General features: G+C 32.9%; 1 protein-coding gene across 2 annotated transcripts in view; it reads left to right on the top strand.

The window, feature by feature from the left end:
- The window catches only part of LOC144964544 (regulator of G-protein signaling 12-like), an 82,375-nt gene extending 61,346 nt beyond the window's left edge, over positions 1 to 21,029 (top strand). Inside the window, exons 9-19 of one of the 2 annotated variants that reach the window (XM_078898962.1) lie at positions 1,021 to 1,107; positions 2,377 to 2,523; positions 3,778 to 3,939; positions 4,917 to 4,977; positions 5,494 to 5,759; positions 6,187 to 6,363; positions 7,379 to 7,576; positions 8,156 to 8,243; positions 10,903 to 11,135; positions 13,414 to 13,564; positions 14,484 to 21,029. In XM_078898962.1, the coding sequence (XP_078755088.1) occupies positions 1,021 to 1,107; positions 2,377 to 2,523; positions 3,778 to 3,939; positions 4,917 to 4,977; positions 5,494 to 5,759; positions 6,187 to 6,363; positions 7,379 to 7,576; positions 8,156 to 8,243; positions 10,903 to 11,135; positions 13,414 to 13,564; positions 14,484 to 16,042 (3,129 nt within the window). In that variant the 3' untranslated portion in view covers positions 16,043 to 21,029. The remainder of the gene's footprint in view (positions 1 to 1,020; positions 1,108 to 2,376; positions 2,524 to 3,777; positions 3,940 to 4,916; positions 4,978 to 5,493; positions 5,760 to 6,186; positions 6,364 to 7,378; positions 7,577 to 8,155; positions 8,244 to 10,902; positions 11,136 to 13,413; positions 13,565 to 14,483) is intronic. The other variant, XM_078898963.1, reaches the window with a different exon arrangement.
- Positions 21,030 to 21,875: the final 846 nt, after the last annotated feature.

Here is a 21,875-nt window from a genome sequence, read left to right as displayed (position 1 = left end):
AAAGTTGAGTTAAGATCCCTAATCAAAGATTCCACGTCGCACCACAAGCTCCCCCCCCCCCCCCCCCCCCTTTTTTTTTTTTTTCCAAAAAACAAAAAACAAAAAAAAAAAAACAACAAATAAATAATTAAAAAAAAAATGGACATAGTTAATTATTTTCCAACATTTTATCAACGCTTTAAAAAGATATTATTACTGCTAACTAGCCTTTCAGTTTTTGGGTTATTTTTCATTATTTAATCCAGAAAAACTGATGATAAAATCATTCCATAGTTTTTCAAAATAAACTATAGGGTGTCCATATAGTCTTTTCCTGATTTCAAGGACATGATTTTAAAATCATTGTAAATATTTGCATCTGGTTTTCCCCATTTTCTAAGGAAAAGTCATCATCGACATTCATTTCATCACCAAAGTTAGCAAAATGAACACGAACTTAAAAGATCATTTTTTCTTTCTCTCCTTCTATTTTGGAATCACAATTGTGCGACAAAATTCTCTGTGTAATGTTGGTTGCTCGTTAAGACCCCTGTTTTGGCGTGAATCTTTAACTTGGAGGAAGGAAGTCAATTGTATAGTGTCCTGTTTTTTTTTTTAAAGATGATATTTTCCCCTCTCTAAATCATTTCCTTATAAATGTTCTTTTATAAATGTTAGTTTTGAATATTCTGTAGTTTCTAAACATTTGAGTATATCCCTCATAGAGGGATTCTTTGCTTGTGTCTGACTGGGACTTTCATGTAATATCAAAACAAGCACATGGGTGGATTGCTCTTCCCTGTTTGAACCAGCCCCCTTTGTCTTGCTTTTTCTTTGGTGCTTTTAACTTCAGATCTACAACTTTTCCTCTCCATCATCTGCCATTTCACTGGTGCTGAAATGACCTATTTGTGTCACACGCCCTTAAAACCCCATGAAAACAACTTACAAATGATTTTGAAATAGACAATAGTTAAGAGATCATTTGCTCATTGTTGTTAGCTTATTATTCATTGACTGTTTAAAATATTTATTTTCCAGAGTTTCCTGAAAAAGGAATTCAGTGAGGAGAATGTTATCTTCTGGACAGCATGTGAGCAATATAGAAAGATTTCTGATGAACAGCACGTAAGTTAATAGTTCTCAATTAGCTAATTCATTGAATTGAGATTAGTTTGCAATGGTTGAATTACTCATGAAAAAGTGAAAATGGAAAGGCTTCCGATGGGAACAGTACAGACAAAAGACATTTCGGGTACAAACCCTTTGTCAGTGCAACAATAAACAAAGGAACATTGAAAACACCATTAAATAAAGTAAAGAAGGTTTACACCCGAAATGTCCATTGGCTGTACTGTTTCCATCCGAAACTTTTTCAATTTCACCTTTTCATTAGTATTTTCACGATCCCAGGCTTTAGGCAGCCCACACAGCTCTCAATTGTTGAATTAGAAGCAACATGGTGGATCTCAATTGAAGCACAGACAACCTACTACAATTAGTCGAATAAAACAGTATTTTAAAAGATTTACATTGGCTTATATACTCGAGTCACAATCATGGATTAATTTATAATTTAAATGTGGATTCATTGAAACCTTAACTCCTCATTCTTTCTGTTACATCATGATATCCCCCATTTCCTATTTCACTCACAATCACCCTCATCACTGAGTAGTCCACCAGCAGGAACCATGCTCACCTGGTCACATCCATTATTTATCAATATTCTTGCAACTATGATCGTCCACCTATTTATCTTTAGAAGCAAAAATAATTAGTATGGGAACAAATTTTCAGCAATTGAGATTCATCACTATAATAGAATATAAAATATTTAAACGAATAATATAGATGGTTAGACAATAACCTTATATGCTCATATATTCAAAAATGCCAATGCATTTTGCGGCCATCAAGTTTACAAATGTTTTTGTTATCCCTTTACTTTACCCTGTTTCAACAATTAACCTTTTTTGGACTTTTATATAGAGCAATACATCCTCTTAATGTGCTCAACGAGCTTTTCAAGGGGTTCCTAGCCAACAGCAACACAGCATTTAGGACGAGACATAACGCCAGTTAGGCAATATCACAATTTTTTGAGACAGAGACATTGCTTTTAATGGCCAGCTACTCATTTTACACCTGAGTACAGTTAGAGAATGTGAGTAAAGAGCCTTTTCCAAGGACTCAACTATACACCACTCAGGACTCAAACCTAGGACCTTTCAATTCGAAGGCGAGTGTTATATAATAATATAAACATTATAGAGACATTATCCTATACTTCATCACCAACACAAAACTGTAAATTTGTCTTATTAGTTGTTCTACAGGATTGAAATGTAATTTATTTTTCATCATAACGTACATTTAATTCCCTTTTCTCACTAGCGCAAAGCTCAGGCCCAGGAGATCTATGGTCGCCATCTTTCTTCCAAGGCAAGTGATCCAGTCAATGTGGACAGTGCTGCCAAACTATACACTGAGAAGTTTCTAGACAATCCTACCACCATAATGTTTGATGTCGCCCAACAACAGGTAGGAGATGCTAGCAGTCAAAAATGAATGGCATTTAACAGCTTACTATTGTTTCACAAGATTTAGAGACCAAGAGCTGATGTAGAATTTAGATAGACAAGGAGATAATTAATTTATAGTGTTGTACTCTTACAGGCAGGAAACTTATACTCCAAATATCGGCTGATTAAAATGACATAATTATCAAAAAGTTTCCTTCCGTAAGACTGAAGAAGTTCTAAATTTTGATACTTTTTAAAGTTTAGGGTCATCATAATCAAGGATTGATATTTGGAGTATAAGGGTACATGGAACAACACTAGTGACTCTAAAAGGATAAAATAGCATCAAAGTGAAGAAGTTTTCTTGTTTTATACATTCTTAGTCAAAGCATCGAGACATTTAAAGTTATTTTGTTTTAATCCTTTCATTTTCATCCAATGGGAAGTTGCTTCTCACTCAAGGAAAGAACTCTTACATGTAATGTGGAGGATGATCCTTTTCTAGAAACCCTCTGGAACAAACTTCCAAAAGAAATATGACATTCTTCATTGGAAGATATGTTTAAAAAGCATCTAAAGACTGTTATTTTCCAAATTGAATTGTGATACCCATGTACAGCGCTTTGAGCACTTCCACGTGATATGGAAGAGCGCTCAACAAATATAATATGATATTATTATTATTATTATTATTATTATTATTATTATTATATTATTATTATTATTATTATTATTATTTATTATTATTATTATTATTATTATTATTATTATTATTATTATTATTAATTATTATTATTATTATTTATTATTATTATTATTATTATTATTATTATTATTATTATTATTATTATTATTATTATTATTATTATTATTATATTATTATTATTATTATTATTATTATTATTATTATTATTATTATTATTATTATTATTATTATTATTATTAATGTATTCTTTTACTTATTTCTTTTTTTTAACAAGGGGTTTAGGGGAGATTCATCTTAGTAAATTTATAAAAATCTATTTTTAATGCTCTTCTACTCAGTCTATTGCTTTCTTAGCACAAAGATTCTTATATGTATCAGATGGGAGGCTTAACAGATTTATAGTATTCAATTAGTCTTCTAAAAGAAAAGAAAGAAGAATAAAAAGTTTTGATTATTTGATTGTATTGGTTGGGTCATAATAATTGATTAATTGTTGGTTGAATAAGGAAATTCACATAGTTATCTGCCCTCAATTCACGTAGTTATCTTCCCTCCTCTTTTCTTTAGATATTCCAGCTGATGCGACAAGACAGTTATTCCCGTTTTCTGAAGTCTGATATGTACAAAGGTTACCTTGTGAAGGAAATTGAAGGCCAACCTTTGATTGATCCCACTACTGGCAACCCAGAATCAAATGGCGATGGGCCTGGCAAAGGAGAGAAAAAGAAGGTACAGTATTTGGAATGTATTCTAGATGTGTCAAATTTCCAATGCATATTATGATGTAACCTCAATCGTTGGTAAATCTCATTAACAAAACCAAGAAACACAAAATATGAAGTGCTATTTTAATGGTACAATTTTCCAACTTTTTTATCTGTAAAATGCTGAAGCAGAACTTTTGAATATTTTATGTGATGAGATCTTGAATCTGAGTGTGTGTCTAAATTGCATTATTTTCAAAACCGTCTAGTATGTCCTTAGATTTGTCCTGACAAGTCTTTAATATTTAAGGTAAAATTTAAAATCCAAAAGAAGAAAATGTAAAAATGCCTCATTGAGAAAAAATTTCATAGCAATCACTAAGAGTAAGAGCCTTGCCAGAGGCTTGGCCCCGAAAGCACATCCGTTTTTTGACACAGATAACTACATGCCATAAATTATTTTTTATCTATAAATCTTATTCACTTTAGCAGAGGTTTCATCTATAGTGATAGTATGGTCAAGACCATTACATAAAATGAATTTAAACTAGTTTACAACACTCATCGTCTCAATTTATTCTGATTGAATCATACCTCATTTGATAATGGCATGTGGTCTTAGTTTTGCTCACAATTGGTTAATCGAAAATTATATGCAAAATAACTTTTATTGTTGAAATTTTATGGATTTGATGGAAAAAAAAAATCATCTCCCAATAGCAAAAGACATTTGGTTAAAGGATTAAAATGTTCAAATGAACTGATTATGAGACAAACACGATCACATGGGCATGATCGTGAAACTCATAAATATAAAAGAGATAATTGGTAAAGATATAAATTTGCAATGATTTCCTTTTATGCTTAATGGTATTTGCTTGTTTTTTCTTTCCAAAGACTTCTTAATTATGTAATATCGTGACTGTATATGTCACCTTAAAAGATGTGTTTATATCACTGTTTAGTTCATTAATCATCTTCTATTTATCTTCACAATGACAGGGTAAAGGTAAAGAAAATGAAGAGAAAGGCAGACGAAGATCCATTTTACCTTGGCGTCAATGTAAGTTTATCATAGTGACAGAGAATTTAGGATATTGCTGGTAATAGAGAATAGCCACTGAGACTCACAAACTGTGCAATGCACTTTGTATAGATGCCAATATCAAAGATTTCTTTCCTAAAATATTTTTCTTTATTGTTTTGTTCAAAAGATGGAGATTTTCTACAATTATATTTGACATAAACCTAGTCTGAATGAATGGATTAGATTTACTTATGTTGCCTTTTTTTATTTTTTTTTTTTTTAGAAAATCGTAACGAAGGGAAGTTTTGATGAGTTAACAAATTGACAAATTGTAAGCTCTTATTTCCCTGTTAAGGATTTATTAATTTGTATATATATATAGATTGTCAGTGATTAGCATTGTTTTCCCTTTGTGATTTTAAATAGAATATTCATTTTAGAAATTCTGTCTCCTCTTTTCTTTTTTTCCCCATTGGATATATTTACTTCATCACAATTTTCGAGTAACTTTTTATTTTAATTGATTTCTGAAAAATTTGTTTTGTCGTACAGATAAAAAATCTTCGGTCAAATCTACTTCTGACACTGAATTGAAAAAATTTGGAAAGAAGAGCAAGGAGGAAAAGGTGAAAGAAAAAGAGCCCAACAACAACTTGAATGGAGATGACAGCAACAATCTGAAGGTTGTTATTGCTGACACCAGTGGTCCCAATCCCACCACAGCCACGACAGCTGGTGGCCAGGGAAAGAAAGGGGCAGGTCCTGGTATTGATTTGAGCACGATGAGGAAAGAAGTATTCCATCCTAAAGACAAAGAGGTGATTAATCATTCCCCCTCCTCCTCCCCTCCTCCTCCTTTCCCTCTAATAGTCAGTTATTGAAATTTAAATTACTGTCTGGTGCATTTTGAAAGTATAGGTAATTGTTGATTTTTAAATATTTAAGAAAATTTCTTTCATAGAAAGAAAATGCAGATATTTTTTGTTTGTTGCTTTTGGTTTCAATTATTTGTATTTGTGAATCTGTTCAGATAACAAAATAAGTTGTTGTTATATCAATGTTTAGATCAATTTGGTTTTTATAAATTCTTCTGCCAACACCTGGCATTTCATCATTTTGAAATTATCATTTCCTGTTTTGCTATTCTTTTTGATAAATACATATTTTCTCTTTTATAGAAATTGAAAATTAATCATCTACAAAACAAAATCTATCTAACTACATGTTTTTGGTCCCATTTTATAGGTAAGAGATGCTCCAGAATCTCAGTTCAAGTTCTGTCGCATCATGCTGCCAGATGGGTCAACCACTGTGGTATGCGCAAAGCCTGGGCAGACGTGTAGGGTAGTCCTCAGTAAATTGTGCGAGAAGAGGTCTGTAGCTTTGGCATCAGTGGAAGTCTTTTTACAAGGATCCAGCAAAGTAAGAATCTTGTTTGTTATCATAACTTATGCAAGGTTGCCAATTTTCTATTTATTTACAGAATTTAGTATGTTTATTAACTCACTGTATATTTTCCAATCGCCTGATAAAAGGGAAAAAAAGTAAGCACATATTGTCTTTTCACCGGAGTTCATCACTCCAGGGTCGGCCTATGTGTTTGCGTAAAAGTTCATTAAAATTTTGCCTCATGAATTGGCAACCCTGCTCGGGACTGTATGAAATGAACAAAGGAAAAATATTGATATGATTAAATTAAAAGGGAAAAATTGTCATAATTAAATCATATGAAAAATAAAGTCATGCTAAATCAATTGAGAACGATTTTTGCGATTAACTTGAATGAGAAAGACATATTATTAAGCCACATCAAAAATATTGTTATGATAAATCCAATGAGAAGATTAGTATGAATAAGTCAAACATAAAAGTTGTATTTGTGAAATCAAATGAGAATGATTGCTATGACTAGATAGAGAGAGAAGATTTTTGGATCTTTTGATCGATAAGGCAGATATTAAATCTTGGTTTTAAATGATTTATCGTTTTCCCTCAGGATCAAAACCATTTTGAATTGAGATGGACTGTGAAGAGTAGTATTTCTTCAGAGCCATTAATCCTATGGAGCCAGAGTTTATTCCAGTTTCTACAGCATGAAACAGACAATAGCAATTGTTTGCTACCCTTTGGATAGGATGATAGTCTATATCGCAAAGTACTTTTCAGCAGATCACCAGACCCAGCCACCCAATTACTGCTGGGTCAAAAAATAATCTCGACTACACAATTGATCTCTCTCGGTCCCTTTGTGTGTGAAGCCAGTGTTCTACCATCTGAGCTACGGCGATTCCCAATTGTGAATACATATCAGTATTTAATGAAATTATATTTGATCTTTTAAAAATGTATTATTAAACATCAGTGTTTGCCATCTTTTTCTATTCAGTCTCTTGACTATTTTTTTAACTTCTGAATTTTGCCATCTCTTTTTATTCAGCCTCTTGATTTAGAGGAAGATATATCTGTCCTTGGCTCCAAAGAAATTGTCATTGAAAAAAGAGTACTATTCCGTCTGGATATGCCAAATGTGAAGTCTATTGGTGTGAAGGCGAAACCCAATCGCAGTGTGAGTGAAGTATTCAGACCCATCCTCCAGAAATACGGCTTCAGCTTGGAGTCCATCACTGTTTATATGGTAAGTGTTAGACAATTTAAGTTTAAACCTTAATTCAACATCAGGTGAGCCCATCTGAAAAAATATAACCATAAAACTCACCAATAGGATGAGTCAGAGATTTGACTCTGTATTCATCACTATCACTGTCATCATGGTGGAAATTGTTAGGTCCTTGGTTTTATTCCGATAAATAAAAGGAGATATTGTTGTTGTTTCAGGTTTGAGTAAATTCAAATCCAATCTGCGAGGGCTTGATTAAAATAATAGCGAGGCATTATATTGTCCTTTTAAACCAAGTTTCTGTTGTATGAAAGGGACAGCATTTGCATCCCCTGTAAAGCGCTTTGAGGCCTTGGCAGAAAATGCTATAAAATTGCTATTCTTCTCATTATTGTTTGTAGGATTGTCCCATATTTTTTCCGTTTACTTTCTTTATAAGTGTTGTTAGCGCTACTTGATTTTGATTGAATTGCTGATTTTTCTTATTATCGTATGGATTTAATTTCTTTGTTAATTATTGTAAATTAGTTAATTGTCTCAAGTGCTGCTGGAAACCAAAATGTATTTTAATGTTTGACTTTGATATTCTGTCCGCAGACTGGTAGTCAGGATCCTGTCGATCTGGACGATTCAGTGTCATGTCTAGACAAGCAGCGTGCTACCATAGTCACCTCAGATTCTGCAGGTATGATATACTGTCTCTCTCTGTTGTGCTGAATGTTGTTCTTCGTGTTTTTTTTTTGTTTTATTTTTTACTAAAACCGTTTGATGTATTGAAGCATTTTGATGTTTTTAGATAAGGATAAAGGGAAAAAAAAGAGGTAAAATAGATTTCAATGTAGAGGTTTATTGCCTGAAGTATGGAATAGCAAGAATTGCTAAAATAAGTGTAAAATGGAGAAGTCCTAAATAACTTTTGATGACAGTTTCTAGTATAGATACCGTTATTCAGTTCAAAGATTGTGTGGCGGATTTTTAGCATTCTTTTTAAAACAAAATTAAAAACCATACTTTTAATAGTTGTCTGAAATATTTTTTTGGAGTCTCTCCGTTTTATCCTCATTATAGCAAGCTTTTTAGCTATGTTGTTGAATTATTAGGTGTACTTTAATTTGATTTAGATGAGGTAATGTTAAAATATATGATTAATAAGTTTTATCTCTCTCTTCCCCCCCCCCCCCCCTTTCTCTCTCTCTCTCTCTCTCTCTCTCTCTCTCTCTCTCTCTCTCTCTCTCTCTCTCTCTCTTTTCCTTTCTCACTCCCTCCCTCCCTCTCTCTCTCTCTTTCTCTCTCTCTCTCTCTCTCTCTCTCTCTCTCTCTCTCTCTCTATCTCTCTCTCTTCCCTCTTTCCCTATACCTGTCTGTCTATCTATCTATCTATCTATCTATCTATCTATCTATCTATCTATCTATCTGTGTGTGTTTGTGTGTCTTTTTCTTTGAAATTAAAGGTTAAATCAAATGTTATCAAAGACCATAAGATATAATCTAAATTTACTATATTTATTTCTTTGAAAAATATGATGTTTTACTTTTAATTAATCAAATATAGCAAGCAGCAAAATTGTTTAAAAGTAGGTCTGTGGTTTCTAGATAATGCTAATTAAGTAGCTTAATTTTAGAAACAATTGTCAGTTTAAAGTGTTGAGATATTGTACAAAATTGCATGATTTTATTTTGCATTGACATTATCATTACCATCAGTATTATCATCATTATCTTCAACAACATCATCTCTATTCGTATAATCGTTATATTAACTATATGTTAAAAACCACAGGGTTCCCACTCAATCAAAAATTCTCTGCCCCGACTTTTCAAAATTGTTAGATCCTAAAAGTAAAGTAGGATGAAATTAGGAACTCAAAATATCTCGTTAATATTAGCCCCTTAAAGGCAGGACGAATTTCTTTCATTGAAATATTGATTCCCCACCCCCCAATGTCAGTATTTAAAAAATAATTTAAAATGTACCTGTACCGTTTTATTCAAGAAAATGGTGAAACAATTTGTGATATCAGGTTAGAGAAAATTCAAATCCTTCAAAATCATTGTTTGTTGATTGGATCGTGACAATTATTTCAATATCAATATTTATGTAAACATTTAGGTGCATATATGTCAATGAATTATTTTGAAACGTCTTGCAATCTGCTTGTGTCAACAGTTAGTAATAAACATTTTGAGGATTAGTGGGAACCCTTTATGATAATAATGTCCACATCTGTATTATCACCCCATGTAAACACTGCTAAACTATTATGTAATTCCCTTTGAATGATTATGTACTTGACTTAAACATTAAAATAGTTTTTTAAAGTTAATGTTGTTGTGGCTTAAAAACAGTTTTTTGCGTCATAGTTTAAAGTTGGAATCTTTTCATCAACACGCAGTCTTAATTTTAAAACAGAATTAGAGTAAGATCATCTATTTGATTATGTGTGATGGTATGGGAAAACCATGCACATTTGGCTGGAACTACTTTTTAGCTATCTCAAAAATGTTTTGGTTTCTGTACAAGGATTTCGTCTTCTATATTTTAGTTTATGGTTTGTGGAATGTAAATTTTCAACTATACAAACATTGTTTTTTCTAACACCACATTCACTTTTAAAAATATTATCCCTCAAGTACTGGTTTTACTTCTATCCCTGATAAATTTGTAATTACTTTGAAGTCAATGTTATAAACTTCACATATAAAGTAACATTTTAGAATAAATAGTAAATTGATAATAAAGAATAATCTCAATTTATCTCTTCTGACACATATGTGCACAGCATTCCCATTTTGCCACACAAATTTTTTAAAATTTGACCCGGAAAACGATACATGGAAGCTGTTAGTTAAGGCAAGGGATTTAGAAAGTAGCAGATAATACTGTACAAGTAAACAATAATATTTTCATTGTAAAGATATATTTTTAAAATACGATTCCAAAATATGGAGAAAAAAAAAAGCGATCTTTGGGGAATTGAACGACATTTTCTTTAAGGATTCGCTTATCATTACATAATGATTCTCTAAACAATGAGATAGCTTAGTGTCAACATGACTTCTGCACTTTGAACTCCATAAATTTTGGACGTAATTAAAGAACAAATAACAGAAACTTGATGAAATCATATATAATATATTAAACTTTTTGACAATTTCAAATTTTACAAAGAATTAAATATTTGTAACAATCTAAATAGGATCGTTATGATGTTTGTTGTTATTTTTTTTAAAGTTTTAATTTTGTCAAAGTTTTAAATATTTATTCAAATTCTATGTTATGTTCCTACTAACTTGTGCATGCCCATCAAGTGTTGTTTTGTTTGCTGTCCTGTTTGATCTAACAGAATCCATAGAACCAGGCCCTCTCCCTCTATCAGCCAGAATAGCTAAGGCTGCCACCACCACCGCTGCTGGCAAAAGTAAAAATATCAACAACCTCGTTGGTGGCAGAGGTGGGGCAGGTGGAGGTTCCCTGGAGGAGATAACCAATCAAATCTTTGATGATTTAATGCGGGGTAAAAGCCAGTTAGCTCATGGCTTTGATGAGTTGGGTGTTGTGGAACTGGAAAAGGCGAAGGTATACAACACGTTACGCAAAGCAATCTGCACAAGTTGTGGTCACTTAATTTAACTCCTGTTCTGATCTTTATCATTGGAATCAAAATGGTATACAAATGTCTGCCTTCACAAATTTTGGTCCTTTTTTGAATAATGAGCCTGGAGGCTACAATAGTTCAAGGTAATCATTTATTTCTATAGCACCAAAACCTTTATAGTCTGCTCAACATTGCTTCACAAGACAGCAGTATCTATCCTTACACAGTTTACTATAGCCATGATTGTTCATTTTAAAGAAGTATGAGGAGACTGAATATGTCGACCATTTGCGATTATGGAAAAGATCATCTTGATACAATATTTGATTAATGAAGTGAAAACGGTGGTGATTGTGGGTGTGATTTTAGCATTATCGACTGTGAGGTCGTGGTGAAAGATATGAACACCTTTAAGAAAATATTTTTTTTAAATGTGGGAGTCAAATTATATACTTTTATTTGACGAGGATAACAATAACAAAAAGTGAAACCATTATGAATAATAAAGATAATTTTAAAAGTTCATATAGGACATATCAACAATTGCAGAAGAAGCATTCACAACATATAAAAAAATTGGTCTCCATCAATGTTATAATTCAGGTTCCAGGCTCCAAAAGTTCCGTGGTTGCTCTTAAATCTTTTCTAGTGGAAGGCAGATATTTATATTCATCTTATTGAAGGCAAATTTTATGATTACATCCTGAGATTGACCCGAGTGCCCACAACCATGTGCATGAGTAAACAATACTTTGTCATTAAGATTGTGTTTTTGAACAGTATTGTAATTTTGTACCATGTTTTAAAAAAAAATTAAAGTTTATGTTTCACTGAAACAATAAATTATGTTAAACGAACAAGTCCATAAGAAATAAGATTTTATGCCAAAGTTCATGCCTAAGAGATATTATGGCACAATATTTTGTAAATGTTAGACGCCCTTTGATACATGAACTCATGATGCTTTAACAGTCAGACTGTTTAAGAATCCATTATTCGTAATAATTATGAAAGAGTGGAAAAGTTTTGTCTGCTTTTCTTTTAAATGTGACCAATATGAATACTCGGATGTTAATCAATTTAAAAAAAAATGTTTTAGATCTCATTACCCAGATGTAAATGAGCTAAAGTAAATGCATCATGGTAAAATAACTGGTCAGGCTGGCATACCATGTTGTTCACTTATTGTATTAGACATTAAAAGGCCCAGGAATTTACTTGATATTACAAACATATGATTTTGTTCCTTGCATTCATTTACTCAAATTCTTAATTAACCTCAAAATTTATGGCTCTTTGATCACAGAATTAAATGAAATTTACAGACTATTGTAAATATTATTACAATTTGATATTACACATCCAGGGTGTCCGACTCTAATAGGCTAAAGGCCATGTGCAGGGAAAACTATTTTTTCAAAACTTATATCAAAGCCCAATCCACAGCAACCAACTGTCCCAATTTGACGATCTGGAGAAAAAGAAGAAAAAAGATTTTAGACTGTTTGTATGTAAGGAACTGACCCTGGCATGTCCCAGTATTATGATTTTTTGACTAGTAATTTAAAACAAGGAATAGGCAGACTACTTGAGAGTATTGCTCGAAATTTGGGTTATAAGTTATAATAGTCCAAACATACTTCCATTTTGGGTTATGATGGTTGTGAGCTTTAGGGTGTCCCCTTTCAGCTCTTTGAAAAGTTGACCGCTATGTGAACCTCTCCTTTACCCTTGTGACCAACACAGACTAACAATAATCCTGTCACTTGGCGGGAATAGCCAAAAACTCACATGTAAAGTGTTATCGCAGAAGCTGAACTGTTTTTAAATTTTTTTCTTAAAATCACCTCTCTTGCACTTATGCTGTTAAAGTCGGATGCTCTCGATCTATATCATCCTCATAAAACATACTCAGCCCTCACTTATTCATTTGTGAAAACTAACCTTGTCATAAATATATAAAAATATTTAATCTCATATATATTTATATCATTCCATAAATGAAATGAGATTAAAACAAAAAATGTAGTAAAATTGTCCACATAAGTGTTGATAATTATATATGTTTACAGTTTTTTGTTAGGTTACTAATCATAATTCAGTCATTGATATTGAATTCTTTTAAAATATATTTAGAAAGAGCAAAATTGAATTATTGTGGTTTTACAATACCGAAACCAATCACAATTTGATTTATTTTTATGCATTTAAATGGGTTTGGAACACAACTTTTAACTGTCCTTTGAAATCTGATTACAGGTCAACAAAAACGACGAGGGGCGTTCTTTGGGCTTATTCGGCCTGCTGAGAAAAGAATCATGGGGAACAAAGGACAGGAGGCCAAAGGGCAAGGGCAAGGTGACCTTTACTCTCCCAGGGAATGATACCAAGAGGAAAAAGGATAAAGACGGTGAGAAAATTGACTGTCTCAAACGAATTCAATGTTTCAAATGGATTGTCTTATATTTATTTCTCACATAAAATTTACCATCACAGGACAAAGCTGCAAGAAGCTGTGGAATGTGAAAAGCAATGTACAAAAATGAACATAACAGCTTTGATAAAGAACAAAATACAAAACGATGTCGCCTCAAAACACTTCTTCAGCCATTGACAAATCAGTAAAAACATTTTTACACCACTTATGAAAATTCTTGAATGCTTTAATTTGCATCATGTTATCAAAACTTTTTTCTGGAGGAGCATGTCCATAGATCATCTACAGGAAAACAAGTGCTGAGTACCCTCAGTTAAATGATTTCAGATAAATAAATATAATTATTTCAGTTATTCATGATGGAGGGAAATTTTTTTTTTAGGCTTGGCTCTATTCCAAGGGATGACTAAATATTCCAGACATCAGCTGCAGTGCAGCACTGCAAAGTGAAAGAAGTGATTTTTTCAAGGCCACTCAGGGTAGTGGCAAATTGAATGCTGTACCTTTTTGGTACGAAGCAAAGACCATACCGCTGTGCTATGCTGCCCCTTCATGTTTATTTCCCTTGAAACCATTTTCGATTCCCTCCTATGATTGTATTTATTATTCCTTCTCACTTTTCAATCGTACACATGTTGTCCAGCATTTATTTGATTTTACCTATCGACCTAGATTAATTCTTGTAAGGTATATAGTTTCAGAACAAATTCTAACTAGTGGTACTATTTCATGAGTCTATCACTAGTGGTTGACAAATTAACCAAAATTGTCTTTGACTTAAGGTATAAAGTCAATCAATCGCTTTTCATGTTGGATAAAATAAATGTTCTCTCTTTCTTCAAAAAAGAAACAAAATTTATTTTTATCATTTTTTTGTTTTTTTTTCTTTCAGGAGAAAAGCTGATACGGTTGTTGTCAGGAGCTCAGGAACTGCGACTGGATGATCAAAGAGGCACAGAAATATCAACAGGGGAAATGCCTTCATTTCTCTATCAAGATATGAAGAATGTGAAGGGCAGCAGCAGTAGCAACAACCTCAATCTCCACAAGCAACAGCAGCAACCAGGTGTTTTGGAGGTCCATATGGAGGAGGAGGGTCCTGTCAGCGATATGATGACCACAGCTGGTCTTGAAAGAGTAATGGAGGACAATCCACGCCTGACAAAATCTCCCAGCAAAGTAAGGAAACAACAAAACTCTATCACTCCCCGAGGTAGCACCAGTGCTTGGGCAGTGTCGACACCTACCACTGTGGCCTCTACCACAACCACTACCACTCCAAGGGGGAGGAATGAGACAGATGGACTGAACTCCAAAATTACAAACTTTGAAAAATGGAATCAACACAACAAGAGTTTTGGACCTGATAGTGTGTTTCCCTCTCCAAATACTGCATCTGCTTACTTTCAGATGAGTCCAGAAATTGTAGAAATGCAAAAACGTTCTGTAAATAATCAATCACCACACAATAATAACCACTCACCCCACAATAATTATCCCTCGTCTCACATTAATTCTTATTCACAACACAACAACAATCATTCTCCACACAATCTAAACCATTCACGCAGCCCTACGGACATCCATAAAGACCCTTCCTCATTCAGACCAACACCAATGTCCCAGTTTCACAATTCAATACAATCAGTGCATTCATCTTTTTATACTCCAACCAAAGCACCTGTTGCATCTCCCGAAAAATTTTCACCAGCCAACAAAAACCACAACAACAATGTACAGGCGGCTGCCATGTTGCTTTTACCCAGCAAAATGTCACCTACATCACCCTCATCCAACTCTTCATCATCTTCATCGTCTAGTATCAGACGACGTCCATCCTCTGCTTCAAACAATTATCAACAACAGCAGCAATCACAAAATGTTTCACGTATGTCAGATGGAATGTTACTCCATAAACTTCAAATGGCCAGGCGTTCTAACGCAAGTCCAATCAACAGTAATCCTTTGTCCCATTCCCAACATATTTCTGAGTCGAGGAATTCAACCTCAGCAGCAGATCTGGCCCAGAGGGCATTGCTCTCTCCTCGTTTTAATGACAATGAAGAAAGTCACCTTGATATGACCCACTCTCAACGAGCTCTTCTTTCACCGAGATTGAATCATCCATTTCCAAATGCAAACATAGCCAATCATCAAAACGCAAGCACAAAGCCTACTCACGATTATTATATCGGTCAGAGAAAAACACCTAGTCCTGTAAGAAACAATAGTTCATCGCCTTATAATAAAGTCACTTCCAACATTGAGTCAAGTTTTGGAGAACCGAGACCGTTATCTTCTTCAGCTGGTCCACAATTGTCAAACTGGCATAACAGAAGTTATTTAATTAAGACAAGTCCAGAAACTCCCTACTACTCATCTGTCAAAAATCAGGGAACTTTCAAAACGGATTACCTCCAAGAAGAAAGAGAGACTGTCACGTTTGTGTGACAGGTTGAATTTCAGTCTTTGACGGGAAGCTGACATAATTTGAGACTCACTGTTTCAATATGGAATCATGTCAGGGTGAAACTAATACTGAAAAGTGGATTCTATTTTAAAATTACCAACAATATTAAATTAAGTTTGTTGTTTTGATTTATTTTCTTGTTTAAAAAAACTTTTTGTTCTTTTCAAAAGAATATTCAACAAAGGTATCCCAAGTTTCATATTTTTACAATGAATTCAATTTTCATTATATAAATCAACCCAACATGATTTCATTTTGAGGCGATGAATCATATTTATAATAGATTAATTGCAGGTTGATAGGTTGTTTTGTTTTGTTTTTTAATCAAATAGTTATTCCATACATATATTGTTTATGTAAACTGTTGTAACTACTGCTTAACGTTTTAACGTATAAATGAAAACTTTAATTTTATACTTGTTCTTGTAAAGCCTTTGAGTTTCATGGTACATCAAAAGTGAATTTGTATTGATGAATGTGCATTGACTTGTGAGCAGTTGTTTTATATCTTTCTTGTAACAATGATTGGAATAAGATTTATGACATTTTTAATGAAATCAGTGTTGGCCCTTGTGATATTAAAGTAAGTTTTAACTGATTTTACATTATGAGTTGTGAATTGGATTCCCTGAAGCTTTTAAAAAACCTTGATAAGTAGCTTTACCATTTTCTTTCACAATGTTTGATAAATAATTAAACAAAAATGAAACTATAAAGAATTTTAACATTTTGTATTGGTAGTAATCATTCAGGCTATAACTGTTTTAGTATTTCTATTAAGCATTAATTTGAACTGGGAGTTTCCCGATTTAAATGATTACTTATTTCTATTAAATTTTTTATGATGTGACTAGGATAGAATAAAAATAAATTTTATTTAAACTTTTGAATGAAACAAAAATACTCGCAGAAAAGAATTGATTTGTTGAAACAATGTTTTAATGAGAATTATAGAATTTTAATACAGATGAAGTCGGTGTGTATTAATTTTTATAGTAAAGCTTTTAAAGATTGAGTGTCTGTTGCATGGAAAGTCCTCCACAATGACTTACCAAAAAGAACCCTATCAAAATCTATAATTACCTTGGAATGTCTAGTAAATGGCTTTAAAACGTTTTCATTTTAGCTAAAAATAAAAAACAATGTTGCCACAAATATGAAGAGATAAACAATAGGTTGACATTTTACTTTTGTTTTTGTTTTTTTTTTTTTGATTTTCCTCACATGAACATGGATTTTTAAAATAGCAATTGAGAAGTTTTCTTTGGGTGAGAGAATAGCATGCTGGATTGAGTGGGGATCCTCTACCTTCTCAGGATACCTGGAAAGCTAACTCTTTCTCTTTTGGCTGGAAAACTTATGTGAAGATGATCTCCAATTTGTCAATGAGTCTTAAATCCAAGAGCAGTTTTTGTAAATTTAGGGGTCATCTCAATTTATCCAACATTTTCTGGCCTAAATGAAGAAAACAGTGTTGTGCCATCCCCCTTGTACATTGTGTCTTACACATGTCTTGGAATTGATCTGCTTGTGACCCACTGCCTGTAAACGATATTATGGTGGGGTGGTATTGGTGGTAAATTGGACTTTGTCAAATATGAAGGTGGAGTTAATTTCTTTTGATTTTTCTTTTTTAAAGATAATATATATACCTTCTTAAAGGGACTAAACGTAAATATCTCATTGCGAGCCATTTTAATTTAAATATCATTTTATGGCATTTAGTTAAACCTGTCATAGCACATTCTGAGACGATAGGTCACATAAGGTTTTGCCCGAGTGCAGGCTGGTACACTTGGGAACGGGTGAGGCAGTCAGGTTAGTGCATCTGAAGGAGTGATAGCAAGAACTAGTCCCCTTTTCCTACTGTTTAGATGCCTGTAACTGTAAATGCAGGAAATTTGAGATCTGTAATTTTTAAAATAATTTTTTTTTCACTTCTTCATTTTACTAGCTTTTTTTCTTCATTTCTTTAATAAAGAGACTTTTAACTGGATGTGAATTTTATCGAATCTCTATATTTTTATGTCTAAGGGATTATCAATTTATTATTTGCTTATACGTAATTAGATTCATCCAATGTGCACGAATTTAGAAAGCATGTCGTGAAATGACATATTCGAAATATAAACAAAAGATCTTGAAAAGGTTGAAATCTTAACATTGTCCCTATAATTTCTTTATTTTTAGTTTTTGATTGATTTAATGTCTGTCCACTTAACAGCTACCTCAGAATTTCTTATAGAAATCCTAGTAATTGTCCAAGCTCTTTACAAAAATATTACCAATCATGTAAGCTCTCTTGATTTTTTAATTTTTTTAAATTGTTTTTTAAAACTGAAAATCTTTTATATTTTATCAAAACTGAGTCTTTTAAAGAATATACAAATCAAACAAATTTGATTTTTATAAAGAAAAATACGAGAAGATAACCATATGCCAGTTTTTGTACATTCCTAGTAATATTCCACACCCTTTCATTTGGTGGTACTTGCTCACATGAGCCTTGTATATTAAAAAAAAAATATTGCTGTTATTTTTAAAAAACCACAGGTGCTGATCATCGTCTCATGTATAATATGCCCATTTTTCTATTTGAAATTTTAAAATTTGTTGGGTTCGACCACATTGATCTCTTGACCCATATTATCTTACCAAGAATGTGAATGGTTGTGAACGACAGTTGTTATTGTTATTCGAAATTTTTTTTCCATTCATTTATTGTGTTTTTACCCTGCTGATTTTAGGCAGGTAGTTTTGTTTGAAATAACTTACAAATTGTATTGGATACATGACTGACCTTTACTTTTGTAAAGCACTTTGTAGTGTCTTTTTAACTACGCAAACATTTTTGATAAAGGAATAGTATTTTTATAATTTTATTTATTGACATTACACTTTTCTGGAATATTGACATTGCAATCCAAAAGACTTTGGATATCTATTTTGGTTTAGCAGATTTTTGTATATGAAATTCTGGAAATGTATTTGCTTAAACAAGAATAACTGTTCATTTTACGCAATAAAAACCAATATAAACTTCCCCTGTGAAGCCCCTTCCAGGTCTATGGAGAACCATGACAGCCCACAGACTTGAGTCAGCTTCAATCTTATTGGGGTATAGAGAGGAACTTTTTTTTTTTCTACAGCTATTCCTAGGACTTTATAATATATTCCCAAGTAATGCCCCTTAAACGCTGTATGGACCATAAATGAATGGGTTGCGACTTTTGATATACTGTACCTATGACTTACTTCAATGTTTAAAAGGGGTGTATAACTAGACATCTAATGATTTTTGAAAGTTTTTTTCCATCTACATCAAGGATGAGCTGACCCATTTTTATCCATTTTCAAGTTTAAAAAACAATTATTACTTATGATCACTTTGTACTTTATGAAAGGAGCTGGATCTGAGAGGTTGTAATTTTCCATTGACTATTGAAATTGTCATTTTTTAAACATGTTAGTAAGGAGACTTTTACAATGATGGCCTTATATTTGACAGCGATTGAATATCGATCACATATGTGCCTTTTTGTTGTTTTTATCATGTTTTTAATTCATTTTGGTCAGTTTGTTTATTTACTGTGATTAATTAAATCACGGATGAAATAATATTTTATTGAAAGGGCATGGTTTATATTGTTTTGATAATGAAGTTAGCAGATTCTGTAATTGGGTCTTGGGCATGTCTCCCTTAAGCCTATCTTTCTCTTTTAATCCACTTACACTTGAGTGGTGTCTCCTGACCTTCCACAGTCGGCGGAGAGGTCACATTTGCTTTATCCTCTATCTCCCTATATCTGTTTTCCCTTTCCATGTTGCTCTCTGTCTTTTTTCTGGGTGGGGTTCCTGACATCCCATAGTGGGCAGGGAGGTACATACTATGTCTTCTGTCCCTCTATATCTGTTTTCCAACTTGCTTTCTCTCTTTGTCTTGGAATAAGATTACTTGGTTTTGTTTGGACCCTTGCTGGATACCCTAGCTGGAAGGGAAACAGTCAAATGTATAGTTAGTTTTGGGAGATGATTTTTTTTCCTTGTAAATCCCTGTCTGTATTATGTTTTGTGTACGTATTATATATGATTTGTGAACATTTGAGTGTATTCCTCCTAGTGGGGGCCTGTGCTTGTGTCTGGATGAGACTTTTAGGTGATCTCAAATTAAGTACTTTGATAGTGTGCTCTTGGAATCTACATCTGATCCCTATTTGTTCCCAGTTCCCCTTTGTCTTACCTTTTCTTGGGTGCTTTAATAATAATTCTTTTTTTTTAGATATATTTTTTTCCTTGTAAATCATCTCTCTGTTATGAATTATTTTAGCGCCGTAAAACCCGTAAAAACAAAACAAAAAGACTTATCCCCTTGTCTTCTTTTTTACTGGCGCTGATATGACCTTAATGTGTTGCAAGCGCCGTAAAACTCTTAAAAACAAAACAAAAAAACAAACCAATTCCCCTTTGACTTACTTTTCTTGGGTGCTTTAATTGTAATTCTAGAACTTTTTACTATCCCATTTTCTTCCTTTTTACTGGCGCTGATATGACCTTAATGTGCTGCAAGCGCCGTAAAACCCTTAAAAACAAACAAATAATCCACTATATTTATTGATTACGACAGTAATGCATGTGTTTATTTGATACAATATCCGTTTTAAATGTTAATACATTTTATTTAATTCCAAATTACAGTACAGTCAGCCAACAGACCAATAATTTTATTACATGAAAATATAAAGGACCATTCGTTTACTTTTTACAATTATATAATTCCAATTCAATAAAACTTTAGCTGGTTTCTCAAGACATTGATTACAGATTTGTCACCGTAAAAGATTGTGCTATATAACAATTTTTTGAGAAATTTTTGTTTGTTACATTTTGTACATAATAATGATTTAGCATGAAATATTGTCAATCAAAAAATATTCAAAGCCTTATTAAAAATGTCTTTATTCATGAAAATAATGACTTTACTTCATTCAATAAAACTTTGGTTGACTTTAAACAAGGTTAACCACTATCACTGGGATGCACTTAGATAAAGAACAGAAAATTTGGGACCAATAAGATATGCTGATTTTAAATAGAAGTTGCTGGGTGGGGATCCTGACCTCCCATAGCGGGCAGGGAGGTACATACTGTGTCTTCTATCCCCTTATATCTGTTATCCAACATGCTTTCTGTCTTTGTCTCGGAATGAGATTACTTGGTTTTGTCCTGGCACTGGCCGGAATCCTAGCTGGGAGGGAAACAGTCAAATGCAGTTATTGTTTTGGGAGATGATATTTTTTTCCTTGTAAATCATCTCTCTGTTATGATTATTATTTTTATTTTGAATGTATAATGTAAGCATTTGAGTGTGTTCCTCTTTGTTGGATTTTGTGCTTGTGTCTGGATGAGACTTGTAGGTGATTTCAAACTAAGTACATTGGTGGTGTGCTCTTGGAATCTACATCTGATCCCTATTTGTTCTCAATTCCCCTTTGTCTTACTTTTTCTTGGGTGCTTTAATTGTAATTCTAGAACTTTTTACTATCCCATTTTCTTCCTTTTTACTGGCGCTGATATAACCTAAATGTGTTGCAAGCGCCGTAAAACCCTTAAAAGCAAAAAGCAAAATAGAAGTTGACTTAATAAGACTTTATGCGGATTCTACTATATACCAAAGGTCTTTGTAAAAATGAACATTTTGATACTTGGCAATTCATATTGTCGGTTAATGTTCAGTAACTTTTTCGGCTCCCTCCCATAGTGGGCAGGGAGGCACTTACTGTGTCTTCTATCCCCCTATATCTGTTTTCCAACATG

This window comes from Berghia stephanieae, chromosome 2 (assembly GCF_034508935.2).
Source record: "Berghia stephanieae isolate SIO BIC M18660-M18661 chromosome 2, UCSD_Bste_1.3, whole genome shotgun sequence".
In the NCBI taxonomy this organism is placed as follows: Eukaryota; Metazoa; Mollusca; class Gastropoda; order Nudibranchia; family Aeolidiidae; genus Berghia; species Berghia stephanieae.
This window is presented reverse-complemented; position numbering and strand designations above follow the sequence as displayed.